This window comes from Lepisma saccharinum, chromosome 2 (genome assembly GCF_977018435.1).
Source record: "Lepisma saccharinum chromosome 2, izLepSacc3.1, whole genome shotgun sequence".
Taxonomy (NCBI): Eukaryota; Metazoa; Arthropoda; class Insecta; order Zygentoma; family Lepismatidae; genus Lepisma; species Lepisma saccharinum.
In genome coordinates, this window is record NC_139230.1 from 111,088,586 (window position 1) to 111,107,304 (window position 18,719).

Consider the following 18,719-nt stretch of genomic DNA (forward strand, 5'->3'; position numbering starts at 1 on the left):
TACAGGATGGTGTTGTTAGTAAAGAATATTTATACATGGGAGCAGATGCCATCAAAGAACTTGCACATAGAATAGAAAATGAGTGCCATGACATAGCATCTAATGTCTTATTAAAATCAAAACCCATGTTGCCTTTAACAGAGAAACAGATTGAAGATTTCAACAATGCAGAAAAATGCCCGGTATGTGATTCTGAATTTTCAGATATAAATATCAAGGTGAAACACCATTCTCATACAGATGGTAAATTCTTAATGGCCCTGTGTAATAGCTGTAATATTAAGATCCAGAGACCAAAATTTGTCCCCATATTTTGCCATGGAGCATCCAATTATGATTTTCATCATCTGATCAGGTACGAGGGGTTTGACAAGCAGAATTTAAATATTTTAGCTGAAAATGATGAAAAATATATTGCCATTAACAAAATAATTAAAGTTAATGGTGTTCCTATTCACATAAGATTTCTTGATTCTTACAGAATTTTATCGGCTAGCCTGGCTACACTGGCCACTCAATTATCTGATGATCAATTCAAAATCACATGTGCTTTGTTTCCAAATCAGGACCTGAAATTAATTAGGCGGAATGGTGTATATCCATATGATTATGTTACAGATTTTTCTAAATTTTATGAGTGTTCTCTGCCACCAAAACAACAGTTTTACAGCAAAATCAGAGGATCTGGAATCACTGATGATGATTATCACCATGCCCAGTTGATGTGGAACAATTTAAAATGCAAGACATTTGGTGATTATCACAGGGCATATTTAAAACTTGATGTGACCCTCTTAGCTGATATACTGCAGGCATTCAGAAAATCTTCCATGCAAAATTATGAACTAGATCCAATATATTTTTACAGTGCCCCGGGCCTAGCATGGTCTGCAATGTTTTTAAACACTAAAATGCAATTGGATCTGATCCAAGATCAAGATATGTATCTGTTTATGGAACAATGTATAAGAGGAGGCATGGTGCAATGTTTTCAGAGATATGCCAGAGCAAATAACAAATATATTCCTGATTATGATCCAGCACTGCCATCAAATTATATACTGTATGTAGATGCAAACAGCCTGTATGGTTATGCCATGATGGATAAACTGCCATATTCAGGGCTTGAATGGGTTGAAGATTTCAATATTGAGAATCTTAAGGATTTTGATGACAGTGACTATGGCCTCTTATTAGAGGTTGATCTGACAATTCCAGATTATTTACACAACATATTTTCTGATCTGCCCCCAATTCCCGAGGTTCAGTGCTCACCTGGCTCTAAACAGAAGAAGCTCATGATGACACTGGAGCCAAAACAGGGTTATGTTATATATTACAAAAACCTCCAGTTCCTGATGCATCATGGTGTTCAAGTGACCAAAGTTGGAAAAGTTTTGAGGTTCAGGCACTTAAAATGGTTGAAGCCATATATTAATACAAATACAGAGCTTCGAACATCTGCAATGAGCCAATTTGATAAGGCCTTGTTTAAATTGATGGTCAATTCTGTATATGGCAAAACTATTGAAAATGTCAGAAAACATACCGATGTTAAAATAATTACTGACCCCAGCCTGAGCAAAAAATTGGTTGCAAAGCCTAATTTCAATTACAGAAGAATTTATGATGAAAATATGGCACTTTTCAACATGAAAAAAACAAATATTAAGTTTGATAAACCTATTTATGTAGGGGCTGTGATATTGGAATTGGCCAAATTACATGTGTTAAAATTGTATTATGATGTGCTGAAACCTTTTTATGGTAATTGTGTAAAATTGATGTACATGGATACAGATAGTTTTGTTCTTGACATTCAAACAGAAGATGTTTTTCAAGATATGTCACAGCCTGAATTGTTTAAATATTTTGATACCAGTGAACATACAGAGATTCAACACCACAACAAAAAGGTGCCTGGCAAGTTAAAAGATGAGACACTTGGTGATGTTATTGTTGCATTTGCTAGGTTAAGAGCCAAGATGTACAGTTTTGAAACATGTAGTGGTGCTGTTGCCAAAAAAGCCAAGGGCATTGGCAGAGTAACTGTTGAAAAAGAGCTCCAATTTGAAGATTATAAAAATTGTCTCAAATCATGTAGCACAATCAAAACATCAGAATCCAGAATTCAGAGTGTGGATCACTTATTGACTAGCAATAATGTAAGAAAAGTGGCTCTGGACCCACATGATGATAAGAGATGTATTTTATCATTTGGCATACATACTCTACCATGGGGTCATTGTGATTTGAAAAATGGCAATCAATGCCCAAGCACAGAGCATGATATGAAATAAATAAACATGCCTATGAACTTATTTGGGTTTAAAAAACAAGGTATTATGGACCTGCCAACACCACAACCCTCTTCTGATATAATATCTAAACTGAGTGCTTTGTTAATTATTCATCTGAACAGCATACTTACAGATGTTGATGATGAAACAGGTAAAACATTGTACATATTTAACAATAATTTAAATCATTACCAATTACCTGTAGGTGGGCAATTGCAATTTATTACAACCCCTGAGGGCAATGTCAAGATTTCAATAGGGAGAAATATTTATAGAATTAAGCACTCAAACATGATTTCTGGCACTGTTTATACTGTTTCTGCTGGTGACTGCTTATATATTGAGGTCCCGGGATCATATGACAAGCTTATACCCTTTTTTATAGAATTAAGAATCAGATATTCAATAATAAATAACCGCTAAAAACAAAAATGCCTAATGATATTTTTGGCCATACAAGGCATGAAGATCACAGTGATGAGATTCTGATGCTTGATGTCAGAGTCAAGAAATTAAGAAGTGATTTACAAGCTTTACAAAGCACACTCAATGCCAGTCTTCAATTAGAAATTACAAATTTACAATCACAATGCATGGACCCTCTTCTTAAAATTGATTCTGAACTCAAATTGTTGCTTCAAAAACATACTGATCTGGCAACATTAGATAATTTTCAAAGTTTAGAAGAAGCTGTAGCAGCTCTTCAAGCCAAATTTAAGACCCAGGCCACCAATTCTGAGCAATTGAAACAGCAATTGGAAGAGCAGATAAATAATGTCCAGGCACAGCTCCAAACAATTGTCAAAAGCATAAAATCACAAGAAGATTTTGATCTAGTGATTTCCACTCTAAAAGAACAGATTCAATCACTCCAAATACCTAATCTGGATCCTCTGCACAATGCCATAGCCGAGGTTAAAGAAAAAATTGAGACACTTGAAAATTTTATGAACAATTTGCCATCTTCTGATGCTTTGAGTGCAATAACTCGGAGTGTTGCCAACATTAAGCTGCAACTTGAAACATATGAAGATTTTGGAAAAATTCAAAGTACCATAACCCATCTTGAAGGTACAATAGCAGCAGTGCAAAGTGATTTGGCAAATGTACAAGAAACTCTAGAATTCCGCCTGCCCGGTATTGTAGACACCCTTGCCAGTGTCCAGCAACAAATCACAAAGCTTGAAAACCTCAACACTGAATCTGAACTATCACATTTTCATCACTTGATCGATGATATCCAAACAAAACTTGAAATTTTACAACAATCCACACCCACTCAGGCAGATATAGCCCTGCTCCAAAATGCTATGCAAAATGTGGCTGATGCTTCTGAATTAAACAATGTAAAATTGGCACTTGAATTTTTGCAAAATACAGTATCAAATCTACCTACATCACAGGAACTTAAAAATATTAAGAGGGCAGTGAATAGGATATTGAAATCAGAAAATATCAAGAATATCCAGACAGAGATCAAACAACTCACTCAGACAGTGGCCACTCTACCAACTAATCAACATATTAATGAACTGCATGCCCTGTTTGAGGATATCAGAAGACAGGTCCATGATCTTACTGCTCAAAATTCAAAATTGGCAGTTGTTGAAAATTTGCAACAAATTGTAGCTAATATCAAGCAACAGCTAGGAACCATGGAATCCAATCAAGCAAATGCCCTGTCTGTTTTTGCCACCCAGCTACAAGAAATTGTGCAACAATACAAGAAACTTGTTGTGGACATAAAAATCAAGCCAGGCCATGATGATGTTGTTAGGACCATCAATGAGCACCTTGAATCTGTAACAAGCAGATTGCTTACAGCAGAAAAAGAAATAACAGGCATAATCGAGAATCCAAAACATACAGTAATTCTTGAATTGTACAGCATCCCCAACAAAGAATATGATTCACCATTTACACCAGGTGGCAAAATATATATGCTGTCCCCTGCACAATTTTATTACCAGTTTTTTGTTGGGGGCACATTGAGACCAATCAAGATCAAATATTGGCTTCAACCACAGGCACACAACTACCCCACCTTATCAATAACAAATGCTGATAACAAAGCAAAAATCACCAGTGTAGAATTGGAGGATTTTACAGATCCCAATACATTAGAAACAGCATATGTTGAAGATGATGGATCTCTGGAATTTAAAATACAAATAGGAGACAAATTATATTTAGAAAATCCTGCAGTATCAGCTGCTGAACACCCCATAGTTGCAATATTCTTGTTTACATATTACGTCTAGAAAAATTATTGTTGATGAATTACACAGACAGGCCAGACATAATTTTAAGAGACTCCCAGTAGTCACAAAGGGCATAGATGATTTATGGCAAGGGGACTTGATTGAAATGACAAGTGGACAGTTGAAAAACTTAGACAAAATCAACAAGGGCAACAAGTATCTACTCACTATCATAGATACATTTTCAAAATTTGCCTGGGCTGTGCCACTCAAATCCAAGACTGGGGCATGTGTTACAGAAGCCATCAGGACAATCATCAATCAGAGTGGAAGATCCCCGCGCTATTTGCAAACAGATAATGGCAAAGAATTTTATAATTCAGTGTTTCAACAATTTATTAAAAGCCAGGCAATACAACATTATTCGAGTTACAGTGATCTCAAAGCCTCAATTGTAGAGAGATTCAACAAAACCCTAAAAAATCTTATGTATAAACAATTTACACTTCAAGGTAATTATAAATGGATTAATATTCTTCCAGAACTTCTACATAAATATAACAACTCGGTCCATTCCACAATCAACATGAAACCCTCTGAAGTAACTCCATCTGATGAGCAAAAATTGATCAGGACTGTTTATTATCCTAGATACCAGCCAACAACAAGAAAGGCCAAATACAAGGTTGGTGATCAAGTAAGAATCAGCAAATATAAGCACTTATTCAAAAGAGGCTTTACAAGAAACTGGAGCACTGAATTATTTACAGTGGTTCAAATTAAACCTGGGACTCTTAACACATATATAATAAAAGATCACCGAGGAGAAATTCTCAAAGGCAGATTCTATGAAGAAGAACTCAACAAAACTAAACAGCCTGACACATATCTCATAGAAAAAATCATCCGCAGAAAAGGCAACAAGTTATTTGTCAAATGGCTAGGACTCCCAGAACACAGCTGGATCGATGCAAACAAAATAATAATATGAACACCTGGGATGTTATAAAAAGGCTGCCAGAACCTGAACAGCAGAATAAGAGAAATGGCAACTTGCTGCCTGATAATATTAGGTGTCTTATTGTTGGGCCATCGGCTTGTGGTAAAACTACACTAATGGTTGATAATTTTTTATTGGCACCCAACTGGTTAGACTGGAAAAACAGGCACTTGTATGTCTTCTCTAAGAGCTTGGAACAATTAAAATATCAGCAGCTGATGAAGCTATATGATGGATTGGATATAGCCACTTTTGAACCAGATGTTAAGCCACTTCATGAAATTCTCGATAATTCTGTTGTTGTGTTTGATGACATTATACTGGATAATCAAAACAAGGTTAGAAATTTCTTTACACAGGGCCGCCACAAAAACATTGATTGCTTCTACCTGGCACAGACTTTTTCAAAAATACCCAAGCAGCTGATCCGAGACAACAGCAATTTTATATGTGTGTTTCATCAGGATCATACCAACCTCAAACACATACATGATGAATATGTAGGTGGGGACTTGAGCTACAATGATTTTTCTAAGTTTTGCAGCAGGTGCTGGAACCAGGACAGTTATGGGTTTGTCACAATTGATATGACAAGAAAACCCAATAGTGGCAAATACAGAAATAAAATCAACAATTTTCTAGACATTGAAACATATATAAATAAACATGAAAAGGCCAATCATTGATGATCTTAAATTAAGAGATTATCTTGTAAAAAGATTTAAGGGATGGAAATCAGAGAACCGAGGAATTTATGAAAAACACAAACAAACAGAACAGCCTATCATTGATGCTATTAGTGAATTAGGTAAAAATATCAAAACTGTTACACAGCAAAATCAAAATTTGATCACAGAGCTTGTACCTGTAGCTGCAAGGAACATATTAGAGTATCCAATCACCCCACTTTCCAGTATTCATACACCTAGTCCTGTTGCTCCTCGAAGAATTGAAGCTACTCTGGATCCTATTGAATTGGGTCTTCTTGCTCAAAAATATTTAAGCACACCTAAAGACAACAAAGATGAGGTCTTTGGCTTATATGCTGACACAGAGCGTGATGGTAGCATCATACATAGAATTGGCAATTTCAGAGTAACATTTATGGGGGATGATCTGATTGTTTATTCAGAATCTCCTCTCGGAGAAAAAGGTGCTTTTGTTAAGTACCCCGGAACACCTGGGTTGTGGGAACTGATGACTAGGAAAAGGCCTGGCAGCTATACAGATCAAGATTATGAATATTACAAAGAAATATTAATAAAATCAGATGCTCTATACCAGAACAATGATCCCACACAAAAAAGAGTCAAGTCTAGCAGTGGGGCAAAATACAAAAATTTAATCAAGCCCATATGGTCACAGATCAAGACTCGCAGTGGAATCAAACAATACAACACCCTGCCTAAAGAATTTGTCTGGGTTGATGATGTCAGGAAACAAATAGATAGGTTATTGGTGATAGCTGGGGAGGAAAATGCTGGCAACCACAATTTTTACAATGAAAAGGTTGGAATTATGGACATGATAAGCACAAAATTGTCTAATTTTATAGTGAATGACACTAAGGGGATTGGATATCTTATAAAAATTATTAATACTCTACCACCTAAATTTTGGAATATTTCTGAGGGTCGGGGTTTGGTTAATGACATTATAAACAAGCTGCCATTTGAACTACACATTTCAGGCTATCAGTATTGTGGTCCAGGCACAAAATTGGATCATAGATTAAACAGAGGGGATCCTGGTGTAAATCCCCTAGATGCTGCTTGTAGAGACCATGACATAGCATACAACACACATTCTGATCTTGACAAGAGACATGTTGCAGACAAGAAATTAGAAGAGGCTGCATTTGGTAGATTTGTAAGCAAAGATGCTTCTTTAAGTGAAAAAATAGCAGCATTGGGAACCACCATAGCTATGAGCACCAAACAAAAACTGGGGTGGGGGTTGTGAATATGTATATAATAAACCTACAATGAAGGCCAAGGGTGTTATGTATCAAATACCTTATGCAGGTCTCAAATCTCTTGGGCCTATTGATAGCCTTTTGACCAAAAAGCAGCGCAAGAAAAAAAAATCTTGTATTGCAAAGGGACATGGTATGAAATTGTTGCTTAGTACCCCCCAATTAAAAAAATTACAGCAATCAAGAAAAAAATCACATGTGGGGGGTTTCATATTTACTATCCCTGCCATCTTAGCTGCTCTCGGGGCTGTTGGGAGCTTGGCTGGGGGATCAGCTGCCATAGCAAAAACAGTAATAGATGCCAAGAAAAATAAGGCAGAATTAGATGAGCAGAGGCGCCATAACCTGGCCATGGAGAAAAAAGGCAAAGGTGTTAAGAGAGCCATGAATAAGTTTAAAAAAACAAGAGCCGCTTACAAACCAAGATATTGAAGCTTTAATCAAGCCACTGGGCATCAAAAATTTTAGAGGTGTGTACATGTCTGATTCTTTGCCAGAACAACCACTCAACAAAGAGTGTGGCATTGTTAATTTGGATAAGTACAAAAATCAGGGCACTCACTGGATCTGTTATCTTAAATATTTAAAAAATGAGGCATTTGTGTTTGATTCATTTGGAGGTGTTCCACCTGAAAATTTAATAAAATATCTAAATTCAGCTAATCTTTATTACAATAATGCCCGTGTTCAAAACTTCAAAGATGTTAATTGCGGACATTTGGGTTTATCTGTTCTTAGATATATGTCTCAAATAAATAAACCATCAATTGAAAATTTTCAAAAGGCCCTGTGGTATTTAAAACATCATGGGGGTATTCCATCTCACCAGCCAAAATTCAATATTGAAACTCAAATTACATGATGACATAGTGTATCCCAAAACAATAGCTCTCAGAGCATTTTATGGCATGTACTTGATCCCTAATATTACACACCACAACAATACAATTGCAGTAGGGGATCAAAAAATTGTCATCACTCCAGGGCAATATAATCTGTCCACTCTAAATGCTCAATTACCCAGAGGTGTAGTGTTAAGTCAAAATTCTGTCACTCACAGAGTAGAGAATGTATCTGCTACAGAAACAGTGGATCTGGGTACTATAGGAGAGCTGTTAGGCTTTGAGAACAACACAAAACTTGAAGCGGCCATCAAACACACTGCTATTAATATACCTAAATTCTTAGCCATAGAGACTCTGAATATTCACTGTAATGTGGCTGAGGGTATGATCACCAAATCAAATGGTATAGGCACTCACAAACAAACTGGCATCATTGCAACATTTAAACCTAATTCTGAATTTATGGAGCCCATCATCTACACTCCATCCCCAACATTATATTTTCCTGTGTGCCATAATAGAATAGATAATATTGAATTGATGGTCACTAATGAAAAAGAAGAATTAGTTGATTTTGCTGGAGCCACAACAACTGCAATCATAGAGATTAATATTTAAATAAAAATACATACAAAAAAAAATGGAAAATATTGAGAGTTATGAGCTACAATCATTCCCCCCAAACAGGAGGACATTTGCAAATTTAAATCAACCCAACACAGAAATTGAGGTTGATCTTGATGTAGGGGATGGCTTTATACACCCCCACAGAGCAGATCTATACATCAAATTTGATGTTGTAAAGCTCGATGGAACAGATTATCCGGCAAATTCAAATATAAGATTGGTAGATAATTTTGTGCCGCATCTGTTCTCTGAAATTGAGATCAGAAAGCATGGTGTTGTTATAAACAGAGTGGATTATCCCGGCATTACCTCCACAGCTTTGGCCACATTAAAATTATCCAAAACCGAGGCTTCTTACTACAAAATAGGTGGATTTGAGGCTGGTGATAAAATTATATCTAAGAGCCACACAGTGCTGTTCCCTATGCGCCTATTGCCAGGATTCTTCTCAGATTACAAAGATATTATGTGGAAGGGTGGTTTAAGAATCACATTTAGAAGAGCTGCAAATGATAACAATGCTTTGATGAGGTACAGCACATTAAACTCTACAGGGGAAGCTTTGCCCAATACCCTACCTGATGAAGGCAAATGCATTATTCAGACTATGGAGCTAAGAATCCCAGTTGTTGAATATGAAGCCAGTTATGCTCTTAAATACAAAGCAGATATAATAAAAAATCCACAGATTCCTCTACAATTTTATACATATCAATGTGTACAGAAGCCCGCAACTGGTACTTATTATGAGTTTGATGCTACAAATTCATTCTCCAGCATACAATATGACATGCCGGATTTTGTGGTGGTATTGTTTCAGAATGGAAGACACAATAATCAGGAAAAAAATTCAAGTAGATTTGATAACTGCAACATCAAGAACATATATCTTAAAAATGGCAGAAATGAGGTATTTCCTAGAGAAAATTATAATTTAGACATTTCCAAGGATGATTTCCTCAAATTATATGAGGCATTTACATCATACAAAAGGGTCACTACTGGCAATACTGACATGTATTACACACCAGATGAATTCAAAACACAGAGACCCATGTTTGTCATCAATGCTTCAAAAAGGAAACAAGTTGTGGTGAATGACAGGTCAAACATTAAAATTATCTGTGAATTCCATGAGGCATTACCTGATGACACCATATGTAGTGTTATTCTCATAGGTGAAAAATCATATGTTTATGATGTAAGAAATGAGAGAGTCACAGAGCAATTCTAGAGGAGCTCTGCACAATACATTGTTTTAATAATAGATAAACAAATTGAACCTGGTGCCCAATTGAACTTAAACCGGAAGTAAATATGTATATGTGTGTGTGTGTGTGTGTATGTGTGTGTTAATACGTTTGGCCTAGTTTTAGGTGTGGGCAAAAAAAATATCAAGAGGGGCATATTTTTAACAAATTTATGGACAACAATCTCACAGAAGTGCCTTTTATAAGTGTAGGCAAATCAATCTGAGAGGGCTCATCATTTCACGGGAACTTCCCGAGGGCATTTTTACAAAAGTCTTGGATTAGACGGGGTTCCACACTTGAGCAAAAAGCTCATATGGGCATGTTGAGCAAGTTTTAAGTGTAGGCAAATCTGCCTGAGAGGGGCTCATCCTTTCTCGGGTTTATAATATAGCCAATTACACTACTTGCAATAAATTGTTGTAACCCCTCAATTACGTATTTATGAAACACCCGGTATATTGTTACTGAAGCCATTTTGAATTACTCGAGGTCAATGCATAAAATAGATCCGGGGCTCAGATTCCATGAAGAGGCCCCCTCAATACACTAAAACTTTCAATGAACGCACTGAATCATAACTAGAGAAAAGGTTGTTGACCCCCAAAGAGAGAAGGTTGTTAATCCTCCACTGGCCAATGTTGTAAATAATATGAATAGCTAGTACACAGTTTTACTCGATTTTTAAAGTTCTAGTTTCCAAATTGTATTACATTGGATTTATTGTGAATATTTATTAAAAATCAACTTCAATAAAGCAGGAATAAATGCTTCAATATTTTACATATAATCCTACCTTTGCACTTTCCTTCATAGTTAGGTTCGTAACCCACTGGACACTCCACAGGTGCACACTCGCCAGATTTGAGTAAGACATGACCACGTTCGCATCTTTTTCGTTCACAACGAAAGGACCCAAGGGTGTTGCGACATTGCCATGTTGGACCAAGGATATGGCAGTCATCTGTTAGCAGTTCACATTCGTCATCATCTTCACGCAAAACATGCAAGTAATGAGTGGATATTATTCTGAAGAAAAGTTACTACTACTATATGTTATAAAATGTATTGTAGCTACACTAAAGCTAAATGAGACTGCAATCCACTCAATGTCCTACAAGAAATTGTATTAAAGACCTTGCGGTTGTCAAGTAATGACCATGATCATTCAACTACTAGAGAAAATGCATACATACACTTGCATGCACATACACACACAGAGTAAAAAGTTTCAAATTCTTTGAAATAGCTTTCTTCTGCATCGGAACACTGCTTCCAGCACGTACGAAGAAGCTTCAAAATAAGATATTAGAAATAATCTTTAAAATACTGTTCAATCATTTTTGACACAAAGCATTGTGTGTAACTGTACATTATTTGATGGAATTAATCGCTCCAATATTAACAGCTGAAGGTGCATTTGCATAGAAATTTGTTTTAAGTAAAGTCGTAACTAACTGCTAACCTGGCCCAGCGACATGGTTGGAGGCCTCTCAGGGGGCCACCCGATACTAGAAGAAATGACAGAATGAAACAAAATAAAGAAATTTCATCAAATTTCCCAGTGTATTTTATTACCTTGCCATGAATTTTGAGTAGCTACTTTAATTTCCTTCGTTACGCTTACGAAACAGCAATTTGTAAATGAAGTAGAGTACTGTACAGTGTCACTCAAAAGTTTTAGGACAACGACATTTTAAACTAGGCAACCCAATTTACACAAGGCGTTGGTGGGTTGCGTGTAGAGTTAGGCTCAATTTCAGGGTTGCCACATGCACAATAGATATTTATAAAATACGCGAAAGAAATAAAAACAAGCATTATTGTATAAAATTATTAAAAAGATCACTATTATATCGCAAGTGACAAAATTCTTTCTCAAAGAAAAAAAAATAGGTTCTCTAGTATTTCATCGCTGATGAATCTACAGATAGGAAAAGAGGTGAGAGAAAACGAGAGGTGACAAAGAACAGGAGAAAGAGAAAGCGAAAGGAGGAGAGAAAAGTAGAGGAGAGAAGGAAGAGGGGATGGACGAGGAGAGGAGATGTAGTGAGGAGAATGAAAGAAGATTATAGGAGAAATGAGGAAAATGGAACAAAGAAGAGAAAAGAGGAGGAAAACGAGATGAGAGAAGAGGAGAAGAGGAGACGAGAAGAGGGGAGTGGGGAGTAGAGTAAAGGAGAGAAGAACGAAAAGAAGAGAAGAAGAGTGCAGTGGAGTCGGAAATCTAAGACAGGAAAAGAGATACGAGGAGTGGAGATGAGTGGGATGGAGATAAGATGCGAGAAAAGCAGGGAAGGCGATATGAGATAAAAGCAGAGCAGAAGGAGGGAAGAGAAGAAGGAGAAGAGAAGAACAGAAGGGACTGAAGAGAAGAGGTAGTTGCATAAAATATCGTCTCAGCGTCAAGAATTGACGCATTGGTCAAATAATCGACATGAAACATTCAATAACATTTTGAAATGTATTGGAGAATGTATTAGATCGGTTCGAAATGCCTTTTGGCTTAGTTCAGAGCAAGGTAAAATCCTCCATGTAAGATCTTTGATTTTACCTGCGATTATACCACTAAAATGTAATTTTAATATTTATAAGAATTATCCAAGTTTTGTCCACATCTCGGTTCGTTGAAATGGAGATTTTGTAATTTAATATTTCCCCTCCCCCCATCGTTAATTCCAAACTGAATCATTCAGTTTCACACGGCGTGGACATTGAACACAATGGGAAAGGTCTAAAACTTACGGAAATTTTCTGCCACCGGAAGGGTTTGAACCTACGACCATCAGATTGACAGTCTTGAACGGTAAGCACTACACTACAAGCTTTCGCTCCTGAAAGCAAGTAGAAGGAGCTGACCAATGTGAAATGTAGATCCAACTCTCCTCCTACATGTAATGTGCAAACAATACTTGTTTGTAACAAAGAAAACGAAGGTAGTACGACTTCGCGAAAACATTTAATGGAAAATGACACATGATGAGAACTTTTCATTCGATATTTGCGGAGGTATTCTTGCATTAAACTCGAGTGTGAAAAGGGGTCAAATTAGTATGTGCTGAATTGCCACAAATACAACCTTGGTGACAATGAAGTTCGACCAGAAAGGAATACGTGATTAAATGCACAGAGGCATAGGCGGTGGAATGGGTGACCCGCAGAAGTGACGCATGTGTGTAAGAGGAGGCGTGTGAGCAGGCAAGAATCGTGATCCCAGCATGTTGCACCCAAGTTCACGTAAAGAACGAAAACGGGGAAGTATACGCGTGACATTGAACTTCGACCAGGCACCAGACCCATATGGAAAAATTCCAGATAGTGGCGCATTCGACGGAAGCATGACGTCACGGACACGATAAGGGAGTCCGCCGTATATAAGCGCGTGCTGTGCACCGAGGAACCGCAGTGCATCGTCACCATGGCCAGGGGCAAACCTATTGACAACACCATGAGGAGAAGAGTGGTGGAGTTGCAACGGGATGGACTCAGTGAACGGGAAATAGGGCACCAACTGAACTTACCCAAGTCAACCGTCCACTGCATAATCAAACACTACCAAAATACGGGTTCTACAGAGCCAGATAAGGCCCCCGGTCGAAAACGCCTGCTGAGCGTGCGTGACCTACGGATATTTAGGCGCTATATCCAGACCAACAATCATGTTTCTGTGGCCGAATTACGACTGTGGAATCGAGAACGCTTTCACATTGAAGTGTCAACCAGAACCATTCGCCGTTACCTACAGCGATGCGGTTACCGAGTGTACAAGGCGAAACGTAAACCCTTACTTTGCATGTTGAACAAAGGCAATCGACTACGGTGGGGAGGAATGTACCGGGGATGGACATTTCGGCAGTGGAACAGGGTTTTGTGGACGGACGAATCCATTTTCAATGTTGTGTACGGGAAAATACGGAAAACAGTTATTTGTCGGAAGGAGGAACAGAATGAAGCAATATGTTATGCACGTCGGGTACAGAAACCTGCGTCAATGATGGTATGGGGATGCATGACGGCATCTGGGGTTGGCCCACTACACGTCTGTGAGGGCATTGTGAATGCACACGCCTATACACGCATACTGGAACGGAATCTTCCCACAGTGCGAAGGCACCTGTTCCACAAGCGGCGTCTCATCTTTCAACACGACAATGCCAGGCCTCATACAGCGCGGCTGACAAGAGAATGGTTGACTCGCCATCACGTGCGAACTCTGCCATGGCCACCATCGAGTCCCGACCTCTCGCCCATTGAGAATGTGTGGCGTGTTCTAAAGCGACGTGTGCAACAGAGGGGACCCACGACAGTGGCTGCTCTTATCGCCTGCTTGCAGGAGGAATGGCACCGTATCGATGTGGAATACCTTGAACGACTCGTCCGCAGCATGCCCCGACGCATTGCCACAGTTATTCGCCGACGGGGCGTCGTCACACCATGGTAAACAGGATCATCTCTAACAGTGGTCGAACTTCAATGTCACGTGTAGATGGACGAAAATGTTTATTTTGTGTGGACACCATACATTGCTGCGTTGCAGCGGAAATTTATGTTTTCCTTTGTTCCATGTAGCCTGCTGAATAAAATATGTTCAGCATATGCATGTGTTCTCCTTCTTTCACAACGCACTCCTATATTTGTGACTGGTCGAACTTCATTGTCACTAAGGTTGTATAAATAGTTATTTCATTAATATTTGTCAATGTCTTTGAAGCAGTACTCAATTATCGTTAGAGTATCATAATTCACGATCTTATAACATGAAAATATCCCTTTGAACGTGTGTCAATTCATTTATTTGTTTATTCTTTTTATAAATTCCATATGCAGAACAATGTAGTCACTATACACTGCTATTACAAATAATGTTACCATGCTCTTGTTTAATAGAAGGGGATTTAAGAAAAAGAATAAAAAGAAAACCTAGTATGGAGGATCGAACCTTATATCGCTAGCAGCCCAATCGAGAACTATAACCACTACACCACGCTCTTACCTTGGATTAAAACAACAATTTTTAAGTATTCTTTCCCTCCAATATTGTAAATGTCGTTGGGTATACATGTAGTTGAACTTTTACTTTAATTTTGAATTGCTTTCTTGTAGTATAGCAGATATGTTCGAGAAATTATTTTCGAAGTGATGAAGAAAAATGAGAATTTTGGTACGTACTTGTGAAAATGCGAGATATTTCTTCTAACTTATTATTGTGATTAGACATTATTAATGGAAAATATCTAGAGGCTTGAACATTGCAGAACGATATTATTTTCTTGTGTTACTGCAACAGACGAAATGCTTGTTTACTGACGCAAGTCTCGTGTTCAGAACAGTCTTATGAAATGTATTTGCTGTTGCGTAAGGTAACACGAAATAATGACACCGTTTTCGAACTACCAAATCTGCGCAACGTTAGACGTAAACAGGCGGAACATTTTATTCATAAAATCACTTCACATTTGACAGTATTAATCAAGAGAGACTCGTGGGACACTGTGTTAAGGTGCTGGACTAAATCCTTCTTATTTTTCTTCCTCGAAGAACAGTCGTTCCGCTCTTTCTTATTTCTTTTAAATTCTTCCACATTCCTTTAACTGGGTTAAAAATAAATAAAAATATTGCTTGCATTTCTGTCATTGACGTAGACCAGGCCCGTACGAAGGATTTCTTTGAGGGAGGGGCCAGACCCAAATTTTTATATATATATGTGTGTGTGTGTGTGTGTGTAAGAGAGAGAGATTACAAAATAGTTCAAATAGTGCAAGCCCCATTGAAAAGTCATGATAATACTATGTTTAGAAAATAATATATTTATAAATTAAATGTTGCGTACTAGGAATTATTATTACAATATAGAACATGTCTAATTGTGAGTTAAGAAAAAAAAACAATAATAAAGAGACATTCTCGCATCTCGATTGCAGTTCGAAAAAGTCGGTACAGGGATTGAAAGTAACGCACTGTCCTGACTAAATCGGTGAAACGGACGTCTGCTAGCCTTGCATTATGAAACTAAAACCATCCAATACTGCAGACTGAAGTCTTTTGCGCAAGAACCAGTTTCATTTATGTAAGAACAAAATTGAAATTTTTACACATTTCTGAAATCGACGATGTTATTTTCGTAGTTATTGATAGGTTCACATTTAAATATTTCAGGGTTCGAGGGGGTATGGCTCCCATGTCCCCCTGGGCACTAGCCTGACGTAGACAGTGGGAGAGAAATTTTGGAGAATATTTCTATTAAATGTATTATTTAAATCCACCTTATGCTCAGGTAGGTTTATTGACAATCCTGAACTTTTCGTTTAATAGATAATATTTGGTTTTAAACGACGGGAGAACATTGGTCGAATTTCCTTTCGTGCTCTTTTGAGAGAATATATACTTCTACAATAGCAATCGCGTTCGGAAACGGTGAAAAAATATGACTTGGTTTTCAAAGGCAGACAAGCTTGGTAGCGTAGCTTGCTCGCGTTCAAAGTGACTCACTCACGCTATTCAAGGCCGCTTCTTATCGCAAATCACTTGTGTCGATGCACAGTGTCTGCACCCAGCAAGTTACAAGTGACCAGAGTCGAATTTTAAAGAGAATCTGAAGAATGATAGATTTCATCAGAGGCGGCTAGGTGGGCACTAGCTCAACATGCAATAGTTTAAGTGATCATTTCTGACAAACAAGAAACCTTATTGAATAAGTATTAGGATAGTAATACGTGTATCCGCTCCTTTTTAACAATGTAAGCTCGAAGACAATCTTTATTCCATTTGTTTATATTGGTAACTTGGTCAACCGGGGGTTATTATAAGGAACTATTTCGTAGATGTTCATTTAACCGTTATAAAAATACAAATAAAGTATATTCACAAGCTTAGATATACTAACAACGAAGAAATAAATTCAGAGTTAAATTTCAAATGCATGTGTATAGAGTAACTAGAAGTACAGAGCTATTACAGAGTATTGAACTTCTTTTTACACGATAACGTTTACAATATTGACGCGACGGAATAATTAAGAACTGTTGCTCCAAGGGAAACAAAGGGAGTAGTGTATTGGTTAGAGTTTTTGAAAGCATTGGTTGCGATCCCTGGTTCGATCCTCCATACTAGGTTTTCTTTTTATTCTTTTTCTTAAATCCCCTTCTATTAAACAAGAGCATGGTAACATTATTTGTAATAGCAGTGTATAGTGACTACATTGTTCTGCATATGGAATTTATAAAAAGAATAAACAAATAAATGAATTGACACACGTTCAAAGGGATATTTTCATGTTATAAGATCGTGAATTATGATACTCTAACGATAATTGAGTACTGCTTTAAAGACATTGACAAATATTAATGAAATAACTATTTATATTTGTGGCAATTCAGCACATACTAATTTGACCCCTTTTCACACTCGAGTTTAATGCAATAATACCTCCGCAAATATCGAATGAAAAGTTCTCATCATGTGTCATTTTCCATTAAATGTTTTCGCGAAGTCGTACTACCTTCGTTTTCTTTGTTACAAACAAGTATTGTTTGCACATTACATGTAGGAGGAGAGTTGGATCTACATTTCACATTGGTCAGCTCCTTCTACTTGCTTTCAGGAGCGAAAGCTTGTAGTGTAGTGCTTACCGTTCAAGACTGTCAATCTGATGGTCGTAGGTTCAAACCCTTCCGGTGGCAGAAAATTTCCGTAAGTTTTAGACCTTTCCCATTGTGTTCAATGTCCACGCCGTGTGAAACTGAATGATTCAGTTTGGAATTAACGATGGGGGGAGGGGAAATATTAAATTACAAAATCTCCATTTCAACGAACCGAGAAGTGGACAAAACTTGGATAATTCTTATAAATATTAAAATTACATTCATGTTTTTAGTGGTATAATCGCAGGTAAAATCAAAGATCTTACATGGAAGATTTTACCTTGCTCTGAACTAAGCCAAAAGGCATTTCGAACCGATCTAATACATTCTCCAATACATTTCAAAATGTTATTGAATGTTTCATGTCGATTATTTGACCAATGCGTCAATTCTTGACGCTGAGACGATATTTTATGCAACTACCTCTTCTCTTCAGTCCCTTCTGTTCTTCTCTTCTCCTTCTTCTCTTCCCTCCTTCTGCTCTGCTTTTATCTCATATCGCCTTCCCTGCTTTTCTCGCATCTTATCTCCATCCCACTCATCTCCACTCCTCGTATCTCTTTTCCTGTCTTAGATTTCCGACTCCACTGCACTCTTCTTCTCTTCTTTTCGTTCTTCTCTCCTTTACTCTACTCCCCACTCCCCTCTTCTCGTCTCCTCTTCTCCTCTTCTCTCATCTCGTTTTCCTCCTCTTTTCTCTTCTTTGTTCCATTTTCCTCATTTCTCCTATAATCTTCTTTCATTCTCCTCACTACATCTCCTCTCCTCGTCCATCCTCTCTTCCTTCTCTCCTCTACTTTTCCTCTTCTCCTTTCGCTTTCTCTTTCTCCTGTTCTTTGTCACCTCTCGTTTTCTCTCACCTCTTTTCCTATCTGTAGATT

At 37.6% G+C, this 18,719-nt stretch overlaps 1 protein-coding gene across 4 annotated transcripts in view; it reads right to left on the bottom strand.

Annotated features, from left to right (window-relative positions):
* LOC145984114 (uncharacterized) overlaps window positions 1-18,719 on the bottom strand; it is a 677,559-nt gene that overhangs the window by 285,859 nt on the left and 372,981 nt on the right. For 3 of the 4 annotated variants that reach the window (XM_083117547.1, XM_083117546.1, XM_083117544.1), the window contains one exon: window positions 10,995-11,189. The exons of the other annotated variant lie outside the window; for it this stretch is intronic. In XM_083117547.1, the coding sequence (XP_082973673.1) occupies window positions 10,995-11,189 (195 nt within the window). The remainder of the gene's footprint in view (window positions 1-10,994; window positions 11,190-18,719) is intronic. 4 annotated transcript variants of the gene reach the window in all.